Below are 18,253 nucleotides of genomic sequence, written 5' to 3' on the forward strand. Positions count from 1 at the left end.
TACATGTGTACATAAATATTGTTTTACACTGAATGACAATGTAACATTATTTCAACCAATTTTGACATTAAAAACTTTGTTGAAACCACAAATTCGACATTTAACTTACATTTAATGTGTTTTTTCAATGGGCATGACATCACTTTTGTACATTTCTTTTGATGACCCATGTATACATGATAAAGATGATGCTCTCAGACTGAGCGTGCTCGGTGCGTCCTCTCTGTCGCGTCTCCGAACAATAACGCCATTGTCCCTGGAACCGGCCACACAGACTCTTTTTCCCTTCATACTCACTGAGTTTTAAACAAATTGTGAAACCACATGTTCAAATATACAACGCATATACGCCGGCTAAATATTGATGGAATCCATCTTTATGTCTCTCTTACGCGTGTATCTGTGTGACACAGAAGAAGTGAGTCAGTCGTTTCTGTTGTTGTATGTCTCCGTAACATTCAGAGATGAGAAATGGGGCGTTTCATTATGATTTATGCTCATTTCACGTTGACCCGCTGAACGTCTCCATCTAACGCAGTATAGACGGCCGTCTTCAGAGTAATTACAACTTCAAGCCGTTAGTTGTTTTGTGTGAAAATGACATTGAAGAATATGCAGCGGAATTTCAGCACGTTGCGATTTTAATAAATTACTTTTGGGAGTCAAGAAGCCGTCAGGCTCGGCTTAAGACTAATATTGTGTGTAAATGACCCAGAGAAAACCAAGAGAACCCTGTTGAGAAGAGACTAGACAAAATACCACTTACACATAATAATAGGCAATTCTCATCAAAACTGTACATAAAGGTCAATGATGTATCTGGATTTAGGGATTTTTGCAAACTTGCTTCCAGAATTAGGACGCCTAAACACTATTTCTTTCACATTTCTAGCAATAAAAAACAATAAACGTATATTATTGTTTAATCAATATAAAATGGCATCTCTTTCTCTCAAAGGTGAGCTAGTACAGTCCAAAATCACCATTTGTTTTTAAAATGCAGATTTGTCATTTTTATGTCAAATAAAACACGAACACATCTAATATCTCTGACTTTATAAAATCGTTTTGAAAGAGGTCACTTCTTGAAAAGTGGTAATGCCCCTTTCGGTCATCTCAAGAGAGTTCAGATAAACGCGTGTTTAGAGAGAGCCAGCTTTCCACTTCACAAGTGTTTGTCAGGATGGATTTGTGTCTACTGTTGATGTGTTTGTGTATTTTGAGCGATTGTCTGTGAAATAGTTTCACCTCAAGTATGACACGACTGATGTCGACTCGTTCGATCTCTCTTTTCTGCTCAAGTGAATCTCCTGAAACCTGTCTAAAACACATCCCGGTCATATTTCTCCCTGAAATCAAAATAAAGAAACAATGAATTATATTTTGTAGAAGGAAAATGAAGTTGTTTGCACAACCTCCAAAAACCGAATTAGCGTGAAAAATATACAATGACAATAACAATGGAAGACTTCAGAAGTAAGAGCTTCAAAGTGCACAGTTTGAAATGTTCTTCTTAAATGAGCGTTTTATGAGCTCCAACACTGAAAATAACAACTAGTATGATTTACTTCATTTTGTGTTCATTTGCTTCATTTTTTTGCACAGTTTTTTTTTTTAAGTTAACTGTGTGAAAAACTTGCCATACAATTTTTGTAATAAAATGCACCTAAAAAAGCAATGCAAAAAATTAAGCAAATTACACAAAAAAATGCTGTAAAACCTAGTTGTTATTTTCAATGTATGTTTAGGTTCAGTGGTTTCACTTTAATGGAAATGGATATGTCCTCTTCGCCATTAAAGTCAACTTTTAATAACTTTGAATATAAACACAGGTGCCTGATAAACATCATCATTTTAGAAGCAAAATGTCAACAGGTTTTTCATCTAAAGTCTTATATAAAATATAATATATATATATATACTATGTATAAAATTGTTTAAAATGTGTTTATTTTTTCTGTTATATGTTTGTAAAATATATATTTTTTAAACTTTTTTATTTTTATGTATAATAATTTTACACTTTTTCTTAAAAAAAGAAATTGTTTTTGCAAGCTTTAGTGAAACCTCAAGGTCTTAAATCTATAAAATAGCAAAATAAAAAAATATATATTAAAAAAATAATAATAATATAAACCATGTAAATAAAGTATAAAATAAAAATATATATAAAACAGCATAAACAATAAATATAAATTGAATTTATTTATTGCAGAAGGTCTCTGTTCTGTGAACTGGTGTGTGTGTTGTTTAATGACCACAATTAAAGCAATTAAAAACTCAAACACGGTTACATGAATCCACTGTTTACAAAAACCCCAATCAAGATGTACAAACCGGTCCATGGGAATCAGAAAGAGAGATCTCTGGAGAAAATGATGGTGGTTGTTTCAGTTGTTGTTTTCATTTCATATTTCTCCAGAACAGACGGAATATTACTCAACCCAAACAAACACACACGTTCTACTGGTGTAGAAAAATTTATAGTATAAGCGAGAATGTAAACATCTTACATTGAAAATCCATCCTGATCGACTACTAATCTAAACATCTGTTGAGGGTTTCGGTACATTCACAACATTTTATCTGAGCAACAGAAGAGAGATTGTGTTCAGTCCCAAGTGAAGGATTTTTGATCTGTAGACCACCGACAACCCAAAGCAAGCCAAGAGATGTGAAGAACATGAACATTCACGCTTTACATTTCTCAGTCAAGTTACAATCTGATTCTTGTGAAAATCTCTCTGCAGACGTTGTTTATTTTGCTGACTCAGCGTGTGTAAATGATCTGAGTTCAGGAGTGATGATCTCACATGAGTTTATATCTCATCTAAAGCCCTGTAAACACAGCAGAAACCTGACCCCAGATCAGTTGATCTATTCTAAGGCGCTTCATAAATAAAGGCGGCAGGGCCGAGCTTAAACCGCTCATGAGAAGATCTCACGAGCGTTTCGTGTCTGACTTTTACAAGCCGCCGGACAGTTTATTGAATTCCAGTGTAATTCACAGACAGCTTTACTGTCGGCTCCAACCAGAGATCACTAAATAACAAACACGCCGCGTCAAGCTGTTTACTGGTGAAGGTGTTACGGCCCACCGTGTTCAAGCGGACCCTCTCTCTCTCTCAGTGAACGTTCTGAAAACAAATGAATCTTCATTAACAGAATTACCGCTGAACTAATAACTCTTCGGTTTGTTTAAAAATACACTTCCAGCTGAAGAAAACACAGAAATGAGAAATGAGTCTATTGGCAAAAGCGTCTGCTAAATGAAATCTGGTGTAAGTTGTCTTCCTCGGCTGTTTTAGCAGGATGAACTACAGTTTCGAAAATAACATTTTTTTCTCGGGCTGTATGGTCCCATAAAGAACCTTTAACGTCACACAAACTTTCTGTTGCTCAAAATGGTTCTTCGACTGTAAAAATACACATTGTTTTATCACAAAACATTTAATTTACATAGAATGTCTAAGTTCTTACATGGCATCACAAATGACCTTTCCAGAGTCTTTATTTCATCTCATTGATGTCATTTCAATATTTAAGTGTCTCTATTAAAACCTCTATAAAGTCCTCTTGTTTCTTAAGTGTTATTGTGTAAAACTAACAGTGTGTTCTGTATTTATGTGGCCATGACAGGAATTGGGAAAAGTGGATAGAACTCTGCACAGAATATCTTAGTAAATGAAAAGTTTTGTGATTAAACAATGTGTATTTCACGTTCATCAGCCAGACCACAATCTAATGATGTCAAGACAAATATCAACATCAAAACAACTAAAACGTCTATACATCTAAAACAAGAAGTATAAACGCAAGAGTTTAAAGCTAAACAACTAATGTAGAATGTGAACTTTGGCACATATGAGATATAATTTGAGCCAATGTTGAGTTTTCTCTTGAAACGCAGACAAACACAACAGTATTTAACTCAGGAGACAACTTTAGACGTTAGTAAAAGTATTCATTTGTTCTCCGTTTAGCCTGAGTGGTGTCTAAGAGAAATAACAGAGACATTAAAGAGACCTCATTTGTGATTTTCCCCGTGGGAAATCTTCTGTAGTGCTTTTACAGTAGCAGAGCGCTGCGGTCAGAGCTTTAAGAGAAAGCAGTCGTCTCATCTCTCCCCGGCCGCAGCGGTAATGAAATAATGGAGGTATGGGATCCCTCTGGGGTTTACTTCTGCCACAGCAGCGACAGAGATGTTCTCCAGCAATCAGACATCACGCCAGCTCCCAGAGCTTGTGGTTTATGTATTTACAGAGGAGAGACAAGAGAAAATGAAGTGACGATCTCATGTAGTTCTAGTGGCACATCTTAAACAAAACAGTGATGACACACATACACACACACTCTTTAACAAAAGGTGCTTGAAGAGGCTTTGACGCCCCCTTCTGGATCCAAAGTGAATCATTTACACTCAATCCCATAAGAAAATGAGAGATGACTTTTCTTTAATATCTCAATTTTTTCTCATAGACATCAATGAGACTGAATAGAGAGCAAATGGAGATTTTTGCTCAAGTCTCATCTGCGTCTCGGATCTTTCTCCTGAGAACAAAAGTCAGAAATGTCTACATTTGATGAGATCTCTTTAATATCTCAGTTATGTCTCCTGTAGACGTCAATGAGATACAATAGAGAGCAAATGGAGATTTTTAGCTCAAGTCTCATCTGCGTCTCGGATCTTTCTCCTGAGAACAAAAGTCAGAAATGTCTCCATTTGATGAGATCTCTTTAATATGTCAGTTATTTCTCAGAAGTCAATGAGATAGAAAATGGAAACTTGCTTAAGTCTCATATATTTCTCAGATATTTCTCCCAAGACACAAATATCAGACGTCTCCATTAGTTTCAAAAGAAATGTCAACAATGTGTCAAACTGAGCTCAGATTTGTCAAGTCTGCAATCAGAAGTCAATATTATTGAAATCTCAATATGAACTCAAACATTTCTCATCAAATTGACACAAATCCAGGTTATTTTACCTCTACAATCTACATTCATTTTACACCTCCAGACTCTTCATGCGTTTCAACAATTGAACCTGACCTGCCTCAGATAAACAGGCACCAGAGTCTGATCTCGGCTCCACATCAGCACACTTCAGGTTTTAACAATGCAAAGAATCCGCTTGTGAAAATACTGATCTAACCTTGAGTTCAGAGGAGCCAGACACAGCGCCAGGTAACCTCTGCAATTATAACCCAACCAAACAACCTGCAATGTGCATAACGCTGTAGAAAAGCGAATAAAAGCTGGATTCAGGATGGAGGATGGCTGGTCCCGCGGGTCTGCTATCTCTACTTGTAATCTGCTAAGAATCACAGAGCTGCAGACAGAAAGCACGGCGTCTGGAGCCGGTGAAAGCCGAGGAGGTTCAGGAGAAACGCGGATCGCTTTCTCCAGCTAATTACTTCTGTATATGACCAATCAGAAGAAATACAACAGCTGGCCAAGAAATATATTTACTCTGCGCTTAGGAAAGACAGCCGTGGAAAGAAGCCGTGGAGTACCTGATGTTATTCAGTTCAGGGAATTAAACGAGCGACTAAAATAGAGCCTGGACCTTCTGATCATCATCAAACTTCATTGTTTGTTCTGGTTTAAGTGAATACGGGGCACGTGCGTCGCCAACATAAACACTCTTTAGGGCTGAATATCATAAAAACCTTTCAGGAGCTTGTCTGGTCATATTTCACTGTAAAAGAAAAATAACAGAAACAAGTAATTATGTTTTGCATAAAGAAAATGACACTCATTTTAAAACCATTAAGAAGTTTTGTGTGACAATCAAACGGATTGTTCAATGAAAAACACACATTTTCTCATCATTTTTTTCATCCTGGTGTTTTAAATCTGCCTTTCTTCAGTGGAACAAAACAGAAGATATTTTGAGAAATGTCTCAGTGGTTTTGTTCATATAATGTCGTTTGTTTGAAATGACATGAGGATGAATAAATTATACAATCATTTTCATTTATGGGTGAACTATCCAACGCTGTAAAACAAATTCCGTAAAAAAACTTTTTCTTTCAGCTGGATTGACGGAAATATACCGTAATTTTTTCCCCTGTAAAATTACAGGATATATTATAAACAGTTTTTCCCATTTTTCTTGTAAATTTGCTGTCTTTTTCTGTAATTTTACGCATTTCAAAAATATACTGTAAAAAATGTAATTATGTTATAGAAAACGGAACTTTTCTGGCAGCTGGGCGCATTTTTTTACCGTATTTCAAAAATACATAAAAATCTGTAAAAAACAGTAAACTTTTGTAAAATTACGTGTTTTTGTTAGAGTAAAGATGTGTAAACTTACTAAGCAACACATTAAGATACTTTAAAACAGGACATGAATAATCCAAGAGTTGCAAATATTGCAGTTACAAACTGCAGTGATGTTACTGACCTGCAGGGGGCAACAACTCCAGAATCATTTGGGCTAACCGGCCAAATGCTGTACTAAGATCTTTAAGCATTATTCTTTACACAAACTCTCAAAAAAAAAAAACACATAAATAGAGCAGAGGCACAGCAACATTTTATTGCAATAAAAGTTCAGCTTGAGGACAGAATTAAACATACAAATGATTTAGCAGCACTGTGAAGTTTAAGAGGTGGATTTCAAAAAGAACCAGAACAAGAAAGAAAACAAAATCACATAAGTGCTTAAAAACAAACTACAGATTGTCAAAACATAAAATGAGGTCATAAAGAATGTCAGTGATGAGTTTCCTATGAAAACATTTTTTTCCCTAACGTTAAAACCAAACCTTCCAGTGGTCTGATAACAGCATTTATCATTACAGTACATTCTGCACATGCATTCACCACAATAGCACACGTGGATGCATAGAACAACACAGAAAAAAAAATACATTTTGTTTTTTATTCTTTAAAATCAACGGATCTATGCAATCATTTTGCCTATATTTCGAGATGAATGGTTCTTCAGATTACGCTCTTAAAAAAGATTCTTCACAGCGATGACATAGAAGAACCATTTATAATCTTAATCTATAATCACTTTACAATCTAAAGAATATTTTTCCACTACCTCTGGATAAAGTTCTTTATGGAAGCATTCAGCAAAAAATGTTTCTTCAATGGCATCGTGAAGCACCTTTTTAAAAGTGTAATGTGTTGGTTTCTGAGTTCTTTCAAGCACCACGACATTTATTTTCAAGTTGTCATACACCAAACGTTCATATATAATAAATTCATATTTTACGATCACAATTCCTCAAAGGCATTCATTTGTAAACAGCACATGATGATTATAAGGAGTGCATACGTCACAATATTTTCAGCTCCATACATTTGTCATTGACGTGATTTGATAGTCTCGGCAGGCATTAGGGTCAGGCTCAGCAACACAAATTCAAATGTTACTACACATACAATTGGAATGAAAAACATCATTTTAACCATTGAAATCCATGTGCTGACATGATTTGCAGGTAAACCATCTTAAGATGCCCAGAGGTCAGACGTGTCCGGCATCTCAAGACCAAATGACCAATAACTAACTATCTGTGCAAAAACCTTCAGTCGGCATCAGATTCACCAGGAGAGGTCGCTCAACGACTGCAGTATAAACATCTCATGAGAACTGCTGGTATATTCAATCTCTTAATAACGAAGAGCAAGATTGTATTCGGTTAAAGATTGAAGACAATTCACACACATCATCTGATCTATAAAGTCACACTTATAAACATCTCTCAATGAGATCAAATATCAAAGCAAACCATCAAACAAATGATGCTGGACACTTCACTTGAATTTCAGTGAACGCATGAAATCAGCTTCACAGAAATCCATCATCTCATTAACCGCTGAACAGCGTTTCTATTGTTATAAACCTACATAAATAGTTTTAGGGTACAACGGCGCTAAAGGCACACCTTAAGGAATATTTCCTTTTTACCCCACTAGTGAGACAAATATAATAATGAGGAACAAATAGTTCAAACCTGGTCAAATGAACCCCTTCTGCAAAGGTTTTACAATTTTCTGATTATTTTACTTTAAATAAAAAAATAAAGCAAAAACTCTGTAATAAACTAAATTAATTTACTTTAAAGCAACTGTAAAAAAATCCGTAAAAATAAGGCACAGTATACTGTATTAATATGAAGAATTTTCCGTATTCATTCTTTACAGTTGTTTTACCTGTTTTTTACATTTTGCACTGCATTAAATTACATTTCAGCATCAACGGAAATGTCGGTAAAATAAAGGGAAAATGTACTGGTAATTTTCTGCCAGTACTTTATCCGTTTTTTTACAGGATTATTTTACAGTAATATATATATATGTTAATTTTAGCAGTAATTTTTGCAATTTAAAAAAATATATTTACATTTAAATTATTTAAGAAAACGTGGGACATTTCAGTCTATAATGGTTAGTTTAGGCATATTTCACAAGTAAACAACTCTAGCCCAAATAACCGGTGCTTTTTACCCCAAATGCCATCCTTTTACTTATTTAACATTAATGGTACTTAACTGCCAAGAAAAACGAGAGATGCTACTCTAAAAATATATTTGAGGATTTCAACAATTCTAATTTGTTTAAAAAAAATGTAACATAAAATTTTAGATCAATTTACCTCAGAATCTTCTTTCTGTCCAGATTGCATCTATGGACAAGTATGGACAAGCGATACATTTGGGTTTTTATGCCATCTAGTGGTTTGTTCGAAAATAATATAAAAAGGCGCCTTTAGCCCGTTGTACCCTATATCTCATTTCCCTAAAACGCGTGTGCTTTTCTTACAGTTCTCAAACACATTTGCTTTGGTGTTTTGTTATCCAGTAAGTGTGACCTGAGGTTCCAGATTGTTTTTAGCCTCTCTGCCGTAGGATCTCAATGGTTGGCTGAGTGCATTTAATTGCTTAACTATATGCATTCACTTATTCGCTCTTTATGTAATCCTTTAGATTAAAGTGCTTTGATTAAATTATATACCACTCAATATGATCTAAATAATCACTGAGGAACCCGAAATCTTTTCATTCCGCGACTCAAGAACGCATTAAAAAAAAGATTAAGACGAAACGCTAATAAAAGATTTCGCACCATAGAAACAGCAGTAACTCCACCCACAATCCCCAGAATGCCCTTCTGACCTCAAACAGAACACAGGCGCAGGAGAAATTCAGACATGCATCACTTCTTGCAGAAGCTGGAATAGTTGCAGCAGGCTTTCTTCATGTCCGTGAGAAAGGCCGGGACGCCCGTCTGCACACGAAACACACTTATCAACATCGCATTACGCCACACACTCAACTTATCGCATTTTTGACTGATGTAGTAACAAATCCAGCACATCCCACAGCTCGCTCACCTTCGCCGCCCAGTTCACCAGCCACGTGGGAATCATGCCGCCCGGATTATCAAAGTAGTTCATGAAGACTGAAACATGATTCACAGAAACACACTCCGTTATCAGTTTATGAACAATTCACTAGTTGCACAAGATGGCGCCGGTGAGCTTTTGGGACGCCAGAGTCGGCAGACTAATTTACGGTCGTAAAACACTGTATGGGAAAAGGAGGATCTTGGGCCTGCAAATATGGGTGTTTTTAGATAAAAAAGTAATATATCAGCGATACGACAGATCCTCTTCACATTGTTGAGCACTTGGTTAAGCCAAAACAACTCGATATATACTACCAGATATTAGTCTGCCGACCCTGGCCTGGCAAAACTCACCTGCGCCGTCTTGTGCAACTAGCCCAGTATACACTAAAATATCTGATGCGCAGACACGTCTGTTTCGTGTGAACTTCAGATCTGTTCATAACTTGTATAAAGCCTCCAGGTCTGATTGTGTAAAACACAATGTCCTTCAATGCAAAATAAAAGTAATTTCTGCTGTTACCGTTCAACTTAAAACCTTAAAAATAAAAAAACTTAAAAATGTTTTACACTGATTTAGTCAATAGCATTTTATCTCTAATCTTTAGGTTATTTATAATTAAACAAAATATTTATCGTTTTTTCATCATTTAAATACTTGGAATGCATGATGAAAAAACACAGTTATTCTCTTATTTTTGGTGCCCTCGTCCTAAGCTGTTAGCCAGCTATTAGATCAAGCGGTCAAACTCATTGATGTTTTACTATAAAAAGCTCAAGATCACACCTTATAGGTTTTAAGACTTTCTGTACTATTTGAAAATGCTTAAATGTTCGCCAACTTGAAATGGATCAAAATCAAGCTGAATGCCATGAATAAAAAAAAATAAAAGCACTGGATAAAAGTGTCTTGGTGAAAGCCGTGTGTGTGTGTTGGACCTTTGGTATCGCCGGAGCCGTCGTTCTCTATGGCCAGACTCTGTTTGTAATCCTGCACCCGGATCACGCCCCTCTTCTCAGGACATTGAGACACAGATGAGCTCTTGGCTAAAACCACCCAGATCTTGCGGCCGCCCATGTCCAGATCCCGACGTTCCCGAACGTACACGTACTGAAGAGAGTTAAAGACTAACACTGCTGCTGAAGATGATAACAAAACAACTTCAAACCTAAAGAGAGACGATCTACAAATCTAATGCGATGATAGACATGCAGCTAATGTGTCTAAAATAAGAAATGATTTTTTTGTGTTAATTCTATTACAAAAGATATATATAGACACCTTATCACACCTGTTATATAGACTTAGAACAAACATTGTTCATATTTGTTCGTAATTGTTCAAATTCAAAATATGTTGATTTATAATTTAAATAACAAAAAAGTTGTCTCTTCAAACAGCATTTGATGAGTGTGACGTCTGTGTTTGCAGGATACATCCCTGTTAGAAAGAGGAATTGGATATTTCACCTCCCAGTAAATCACTTTCTGTCCATTGAAGTCTTTCTCGTGTAGCTCTGTGGACACACACACACATCTCCGTGGGGACAGTCCATAGGCGTAATGTTTTTTTATACTGTACAAACTGTATGTTTCATCCCCAACCCCTAAACCTAAAGATCATAGAAAACTTTTAGCATTTTTAGATTTTCAAAAAATATGGTTTACGATTTATAAGCTTTTCTGCCCATGGGGACCTCAATTTTGGTTATAAAAACAAGGCCACAGACACACACAAAGAAGCAGGTCAGAGTTCAGGATGGAGTAATTGTGACGAGACGAACATTATGACTTTTCCAGATGACCACTGGAAGATGAATTATGAGATGAAGACATGAGCAGCTGTAACATGCTATAAACAAAATCATATATCACACTATCAGTAGTTACAGATCATGGAAATAATGTAGATCACAAAATCAATTGAACTGTGAAATGTTTTACAAACCTTTTGATCTATAGGTGTATGCTTAAATGTTTGAAATTACTAAATATAATTGCGCCGTTCCTTTAGTATTAATTTAAGAAAACTACAATTTTATATGCGTCACGAAAAAAAAAAAACGTTTTGAAATGGATGACTTCAGTCAGTAGGACCTTTCTGACATATAGTTTTGATTTATTTTGGTTTTATATTCGCAACAAATTCCCAAAACTACATTTATGTTATTATATCGTTTTAATGAGTTTATTAGTATTCTACAATTTAGAAAAGTATTATTAAGCAGGTGACTAGCGATGGGTATCGTTGAGATTTTAACGGTATTACTACTCTTATCGATACTGCTTATCGGTCCGGTTTTCTTATCGGTGCTTTTGGATATATTTTTTTATAAAAAAATAAGACCAAAAATAATTAATTTATTAAAATAATAACACTGCTTTATTTTCTGCAATGTAAAATAAATTGTATTCAGCGCGGACCAGCAGTATTAAAAGAAGTGGGTTGGTTCATCATAGCCGCCCGCAACAATTTTTTTTTTGAAATATTTAAATGTGTATTTTAAATGGACAGATTTTTATGTTTGTCCTATGTATGTAAGTAAAGCGACGAATTATTAAGCTCTCAATGTTATCAATTAGGCCTATTATTTGGGCTGATTTATTTATTATTATATAAACGTGTAGAAAATGTGTTGCGTCACATCATTTAATCCAACTGAAATTAGACACACACGAACATAACGTTATATAGGTTGCGCGCATGTCTCATCTGTTTTGGAAGACGCGCGCATGGAGACTTGCAGTGCGGAGCCACGACTCCAGGCGCGAGCATGACTCTGCTTGAGAGGGACAAGCTGTGCGTGTTTCTGATGTTAAAACAGCTCATCCGTTTAGATTGGGGACGCGCTGTTTTGGTAACGCTAAACGGAGACGGACACGAGTTTCAAAAGCATTCAAACACATGCTAAGCGCGCTCGTGAAATTTAAACAGCTCATCTGTTTAGTTTGAGAGACGCCATGTTTGCGTAGACGCGCAGCGCGGAGCAGTCTGAAACACTTCAGCGCGTTCAAAGTCGTCATCTGATTGGTTGAATTTCACAGGATTTCTGGGAGACGTGCGCGTCGCGTTCTTTAACGGTCCACCTGGAAACAACACAAAGCCGTCTGATCTATGAAGTAAGCTGTCGTGTTTACAACGATTGTTATAAGAATTCATCACGATCGACTTAACGCTTAATTCTTAAAAGTGTGCGAGGTTCACGGCGTAAAGTTATAATCATTGTTGATTCTGTTCACTTTTGACACGTTCGTGAATATACATCGGTCTGTTACTGCGGGGACATTTCCACACATCTAAACAACAACGGGTGTGAATGTATTCATCACACATATGATTCCGTCAACAACGACAAAGTCAAACGTGTTTATGTGACTGTAATTCTTGTTATATTCTTGACTGATATAACAATAACATTTCAGTGCTCTGGTGGTCCAACACAATGATCATGTCAGGAACGTTACACAACACATTCACCGTGGGTTTCAAATCTGCATTCTGTCAAATTCTTGCTTTATATCGTTTCCAGCTCGGGGAGAGCGTGAAAAAATAGATTGGCGTTATTTGGTGTAAAACGGTTCAGATAAAAGAATAAAACACACAGTTTGACTTAACTCTTCTCTTTAAATCTGTAAGATGTTAAAGCGGCAGATTAAAAGCAGATGATAATTGTGAGCCGTCACAGATATTCAGCTGTATATTCATGTTTGATGTCCCGCTCTCATTTCTGGAGTGAATTATTGCTTTAATAAAGTCTGCATTTTAGTTTTACGTGATGTCAGTGTTCACGGCAGAGATCTGAGGTGACTCTGGGTGGGAAATCTCCAGGGTTTTCAAAGTCAAAGTCAAAAAAGTCAAAGTCTGCTTTATTGTCAATTCTGCCACATATGGAGGATTGAATGCTGGATGGTGACCCCACCTTGACCTGTCACAAACAAACGCCCAGAGGAAAGACACTGAAAGCGCCGGGAGATAAACGAGAGCACAGCGAAGAACATAAATCAGACGTTAACCACAAACGCTGTCAGGTTCTTCATGAAAGAAACGCTCAAAACATAAACACATGTACACACGGGGCCCGACTGGAGCCAAAGTGTGTTTCTAATAAAGCCGACTCCACCCACACACACACGGCTATTCTCAGTGTGTTTGTGTTTGGGGGAAATACACCACCCTACCACCTCATGTCTTCAAATGAGAGAAAAAATCACATCACAGAGGAAATGGGATGTTTATCACAATAAAATAACATTCAGATTTCAGCTCGATTAAACTATTCACATTAATATTCTGAATGTGTTTTCAAACGGTCAGTTTAGCAAGACAAACATCTATACTACTATTCAAACAAACCACTAATTTAACTTGTACTATAAACATAAATGAGTCCTTTACATCATGTGATTTATTAAAGTCCCCATGAAATCCAAATGCAATCTTAACTTCTTAAGGTCATCTATGAGCGAGCATACTTAAAAACAATAACAAAAGTCACATTTAGATGATATACTCATGCAAACCTTACAGTCGGTCATGTGCACTGAAAAAAAAGACCATTTTGATGACATCATTCTGCACTTAAGCTTCTCACCAATTACCTGTCCAATCAAATACTCTCTAGAATTTATGAAGAAAAAAAATTGCCTGACAGTAAATCAAGTCCTAGAAAAGTAGGACACAACATTTTTTTACTTGGTCCAGTAATTTAACATCTTAAAAGTACACCCTGCAATAATGCATCAATTCCCAAGCAATCGCCCAAAACAACCTAGCAATGTGAAAAATACCTTGGCAACTGCAAAGCATCACCCTAGCAACCATCTTAAACATTTCAGCAACCCCACAGCGATGCCTTGCATGGCATCTCGAACATCTTAGCAACAGCACCGCCGTGCCCAGGACACCATAGCAACCATGCAGCAACATCCTAAAAGTTTTCAGTAAATGTTACGTTTATTGACAAACACAGAGGAAAAACGTGTAATTATAGAAAGTTAGAAACATGCCAAAATGAATAATGTAAGATATGAAACATTAAGATACACAGCAGATCTTACTGACAGACACAAAGCTTAACTTCACACACACCAGAGAGATTTATGAAGACAGTTAAATCCTTCCCAGATCTAGAAAGAACACAACATTTACATGCAAGTGGAACAGAATGAGCTTCATATCTGTGATTTTAAACGTTTGTGAAAAATCATCATAATCTGTCATTCTCGCTCAAAATTTAAGTCTAAACGTGATGTTTTTTGGAATAGACCAACAAACTGTTTCTATATTAAACTAACATCTGTCTGCTGATGTTTCATATCATTTAAACACGATCACATATGACACATCATTCACAATATTAATCTGAATGGTGAAAGTCAGATGTTGCAACTGACCTCAACTTTGAGGACGACCTGAAATCTCATTTCACAAATGAACTTTTGCTTTTTTTCTCAATAGGCACTGCATTCTAAAAATATATCTAAAATGTATTTGACTTACACACTACTGTTAGTATTATTTTTCTATTCTTTATTAATGCTAAAGGTTTAACTTGAATAAATGTGCAAATGCTATTTAATCTCTCTGCATTTCAGTGTGAAACTGATAGAACAGAAAAAATTGCAATGCAAACACTTACGTTTATTTATTCATTTTTGAGCAATGTGCCTGTTTTTACGAGGCTCACTGACCTCGACACTTCTTAACTCTTGCCACAAAACGATGATGAAAAAAATCGGACAAAAGATCAGGGAGTCATGGGTGAAATATAGCTAACAGTACAAAAACAACTAGAGATCAACATACAGACCTGCTGTAAATCTAAAGGAGTTCTAAAGGATCTGGTTCTAGATCAGTTCCCTGATTCCACAAGCACATTACTAGTATACAACACCACATTCCACGCACATACAAACTACTGAATAAACACAACAGCACCGTCTACCGCTACTGGGATTTCAGACGTACCAGTCCAGTACCTGCAGACTTGAGTGTTTTTACCAGCAGCTTAGGAAGATTCTTCAGAATGAAGAACACACAAAAGTTCAAATCAAACCTGTGATGACATTATAGAGTCTACACTGCAAACAACAGGTTACACAACACTATGATTATGTCTACACTATGAGACAAGCTCAAAACTTAAAGCATATTGTAAGGCTGCGCAATATCACAAAATGATCTAAATTCTGCAGATGTGCATATCTGGCTTTTGATACTTTAAAATTTAATGTACAGTTATATAATTCACAAATTGCATTATTTAGCAAGTTATTGCATATCACATTTTTCTTCAATATTGTGCAGTCCTAATAGCAACCTTTGCAATAAAACTCTAAATTTAACTAAAAATTATTTTATTAAAAAAAAAAAGTAGCTGAAGTAGATCTCCGGCAGCTGTATTATAATGAAAGAGAAATTATTCGGTTATAAAAAATCCCAAATAAAGTGTACGTTACTCCAATCTCTGTTAAAGTCCCCGTGAACCGGACGTTGGTTTTACTTCCGTATTCTGACACATTTCCAAATGAAAAAGAAATTTAATCTGCCAAAATGCAAATTTCAAAGGAGAAAATAAGTGGGCGTGGCTTGCGTTTTTCACCGTGAATTGATTGGATGTATAAAAACTGCTGTTGCATTGATTTTGAAATTAAACTGGCAGCAGACTGACAGTTGAAGGGGAGGAGTTAACAGATGCTCCGCCCTAGCCGTCTAATTTACGTCATTTGATATGGATCGCCATTTCAGGGCAGAAGTGCATTTTCAGATTTTAACTGAAGATTATGAGGGCACATGCATTTTAAAAAGAAAATGACCCACATTGATAAGCTATTTACTATAAACGCTGCAATATTTCATGAGAAATAAGAATTGTCATTTTTAATTTCACTGGGACTTTATAAGTTATAACAAGCACTCTAAAAGGAAACAAATCAAGTTGAGCCTGTTTGAGGAATTGTTTTGCTATAAGATAGCTGCATTGCCTATAACATCTCCAATGATGACTAAAACTCTTTATGATGAACCTGTAGTTCAGGTAATACTGGGGTTTACACAGTACAATACCTCCTGTTTGCTGTACCAAAAGACATTAACGCCCAAGAATCAAACTAAACGTTTCTGAAATGATTGCGTTCATGTATGTACCTTTCACATAACTGTCCCACTGCTTTCTGTAGTTGAGATCCATGTAAACATCGGCACAGAGTTCTGGAGAGCAGCCAGGCAGAGAGCCAAACACCTTGTACTCATACAGACCCGATTCCTGTTTAACGTGACAGGACAGATGAATGTACATATAATGCATCCCAGATGCCTGCACATATCACTGATGTGTACTGTTATCGACTATAACGTGAGAGAAAAACTGCACAGATGAGCAAATATAAACAAACAGATCCAAACGCATGGATGCAGACCAAAATGCACTGGACCATTTTTATGTTATAATCAAACAATATTCATTTTGTAAAAGACCGAGTATCACAAGTATGGTTTATTGTAGACAAAACCGTCTATTCAAACCTCATGCAATTCAATAGGCTTTTCACAATATACAAAAAATAGCATTATGTATGAGCTGCTGACTGCATTGAACTGCTTGATTGATTGCGCGTGTAAGCACAGCGCATGCGCATTGTGTCGTTCACCTTATGATAGAGTCGGTATATTTTCACGCCCGTGGTCTCGGTGAAGAACTCCCAGCCGTCCAGCTGCGGCTCGTCCAGTTCGGTCCACGCCAGCTGAAACTCATCTTCACTAAAGTTCACGGCCATGATGCTTCCGGATTCACGCGCGTCACGTGACCGCCGGAGAACAGCTGATCGCGCGCGGCGTGCTTTCCCATGACGTCACGACTGCGTGACGCTCCAAACGCAACGTGATCGATTAACTTTTGTGGTGTTACAAAAGAATCTGTGAGACATCTTTTCTTTGATTGTATATTTTCAAAAAATGTTTTGGTTTGACGTCTCTAACTTTTGTTCAAGATTATTTACAACTTTGGTTCAAATTAAACTTTATGATGTCATCTTTATTTTTGTACAAGATACCATTGATTCTAAAAGTACAGTACATTTTCTTATGCAACTTTTTATTTTACTTGGTAAATATCACATTCATGTGAAAAAATGGGCTAAAGCTAAGCTAAATTTTGAAAATTTTCTAAGAGAAATTAAACAATATGGGCAAACTTTAAGCAATATAAAAAACAAATAAGCAAAAAAGACTTACGAAGCACTATGTAATTTTAATCTATGTACTTAATTTTCTTTACCCCTGACATAGATTGTAATTTCATTTTTCAAATTATAACCCAAGCTGTATTCATGTAATTTTTATTTTTGTTGTTATGAGTTGTATGTTTGTACTCTTTTGCACTTTAATTAATAATAAAAAAACGTGATCGATTAAAAATCATTTATTTATTTGTGTGTGTGTGTGTGGGGGGGGGGGGCACGAAACACACTGAATGTGCATAACTAATGAACATTACGAATAATATTTGTATTACCAACAGTTTTTGCATAATGCATAGTGAGCATAACTTGATTTTATTTATTTCAGATGAATTATTATTATTATGTTTCATGAGTACATATCCTATAAATCCTGTTTTCATTCAATTTCAAAACCTCTGTCTGATCTGATCTGATCTGAATGACAGGCAATGACAAGGAAACATTTGTCTGTGAGCGTTTTGTGTGTCTGTTGTAGAAACTCAACTCCAGAAGCTTTGTCACCAGATGATACTCTATACCTTCAGCCTGTTACAGACCGTCAGTGCTAACCTTTCCTAGAACCCCTGAAATATTTATATTCAATAATCATACCAACCCTATCAATAAATCAAGAGCGACAGTCTGTGAGCTGAACTTTTTA

General features: G+C 36.1%; 1 protein-coding gene across 1 annotated transcript; it reads right to left on the bottom strand.

The window, feature by feature from the left end:
* Positions 1-6,522: 6,522 nt before the first annotated feature.
* On the bottom strand, positions 6,523-17,179 carry pctp (phosphatidylcholine transfer protein). Its single transcript, XM_057346679.1, has 6 exons — positions 17,023-17,179; positions 16,520-16,637; positions 10,810-10,889; positions 10,312-10,483; positions 9,359-9,426; positions 6,523-9,252 (listed from the first exon to the last, which is right to left on the bottom strand). Exons 1-6 carry the CDS (start codon positions 17,146-17,148, stop codon positions 9,181-9,183), a joined length of 636 nt encoding a protein of 211 aa, XP_057202662.1. The 5' UTR covers positions 17,149-17,179; the 3' UTR covers positions 6,523-9,180.
* Positions 17,180-18,253: the final 1,074 nt, after the last annotated feature.

Source organism: Triplophysa rosa, linkage group LG11 (assembly GCF_024868665.1).
Source record: "Triplophysa rosa linkage group LG11, Trosa_1v2, whole genome shotgun sequence".
Classification (NCBI taxonomy): domain Eukaryota; kingdom Metazoa; phylum Chordata; class Actinopteri; order Cypriniformes; family Nemacheilidae; genus Triplophysa; species Triplophysa rosa.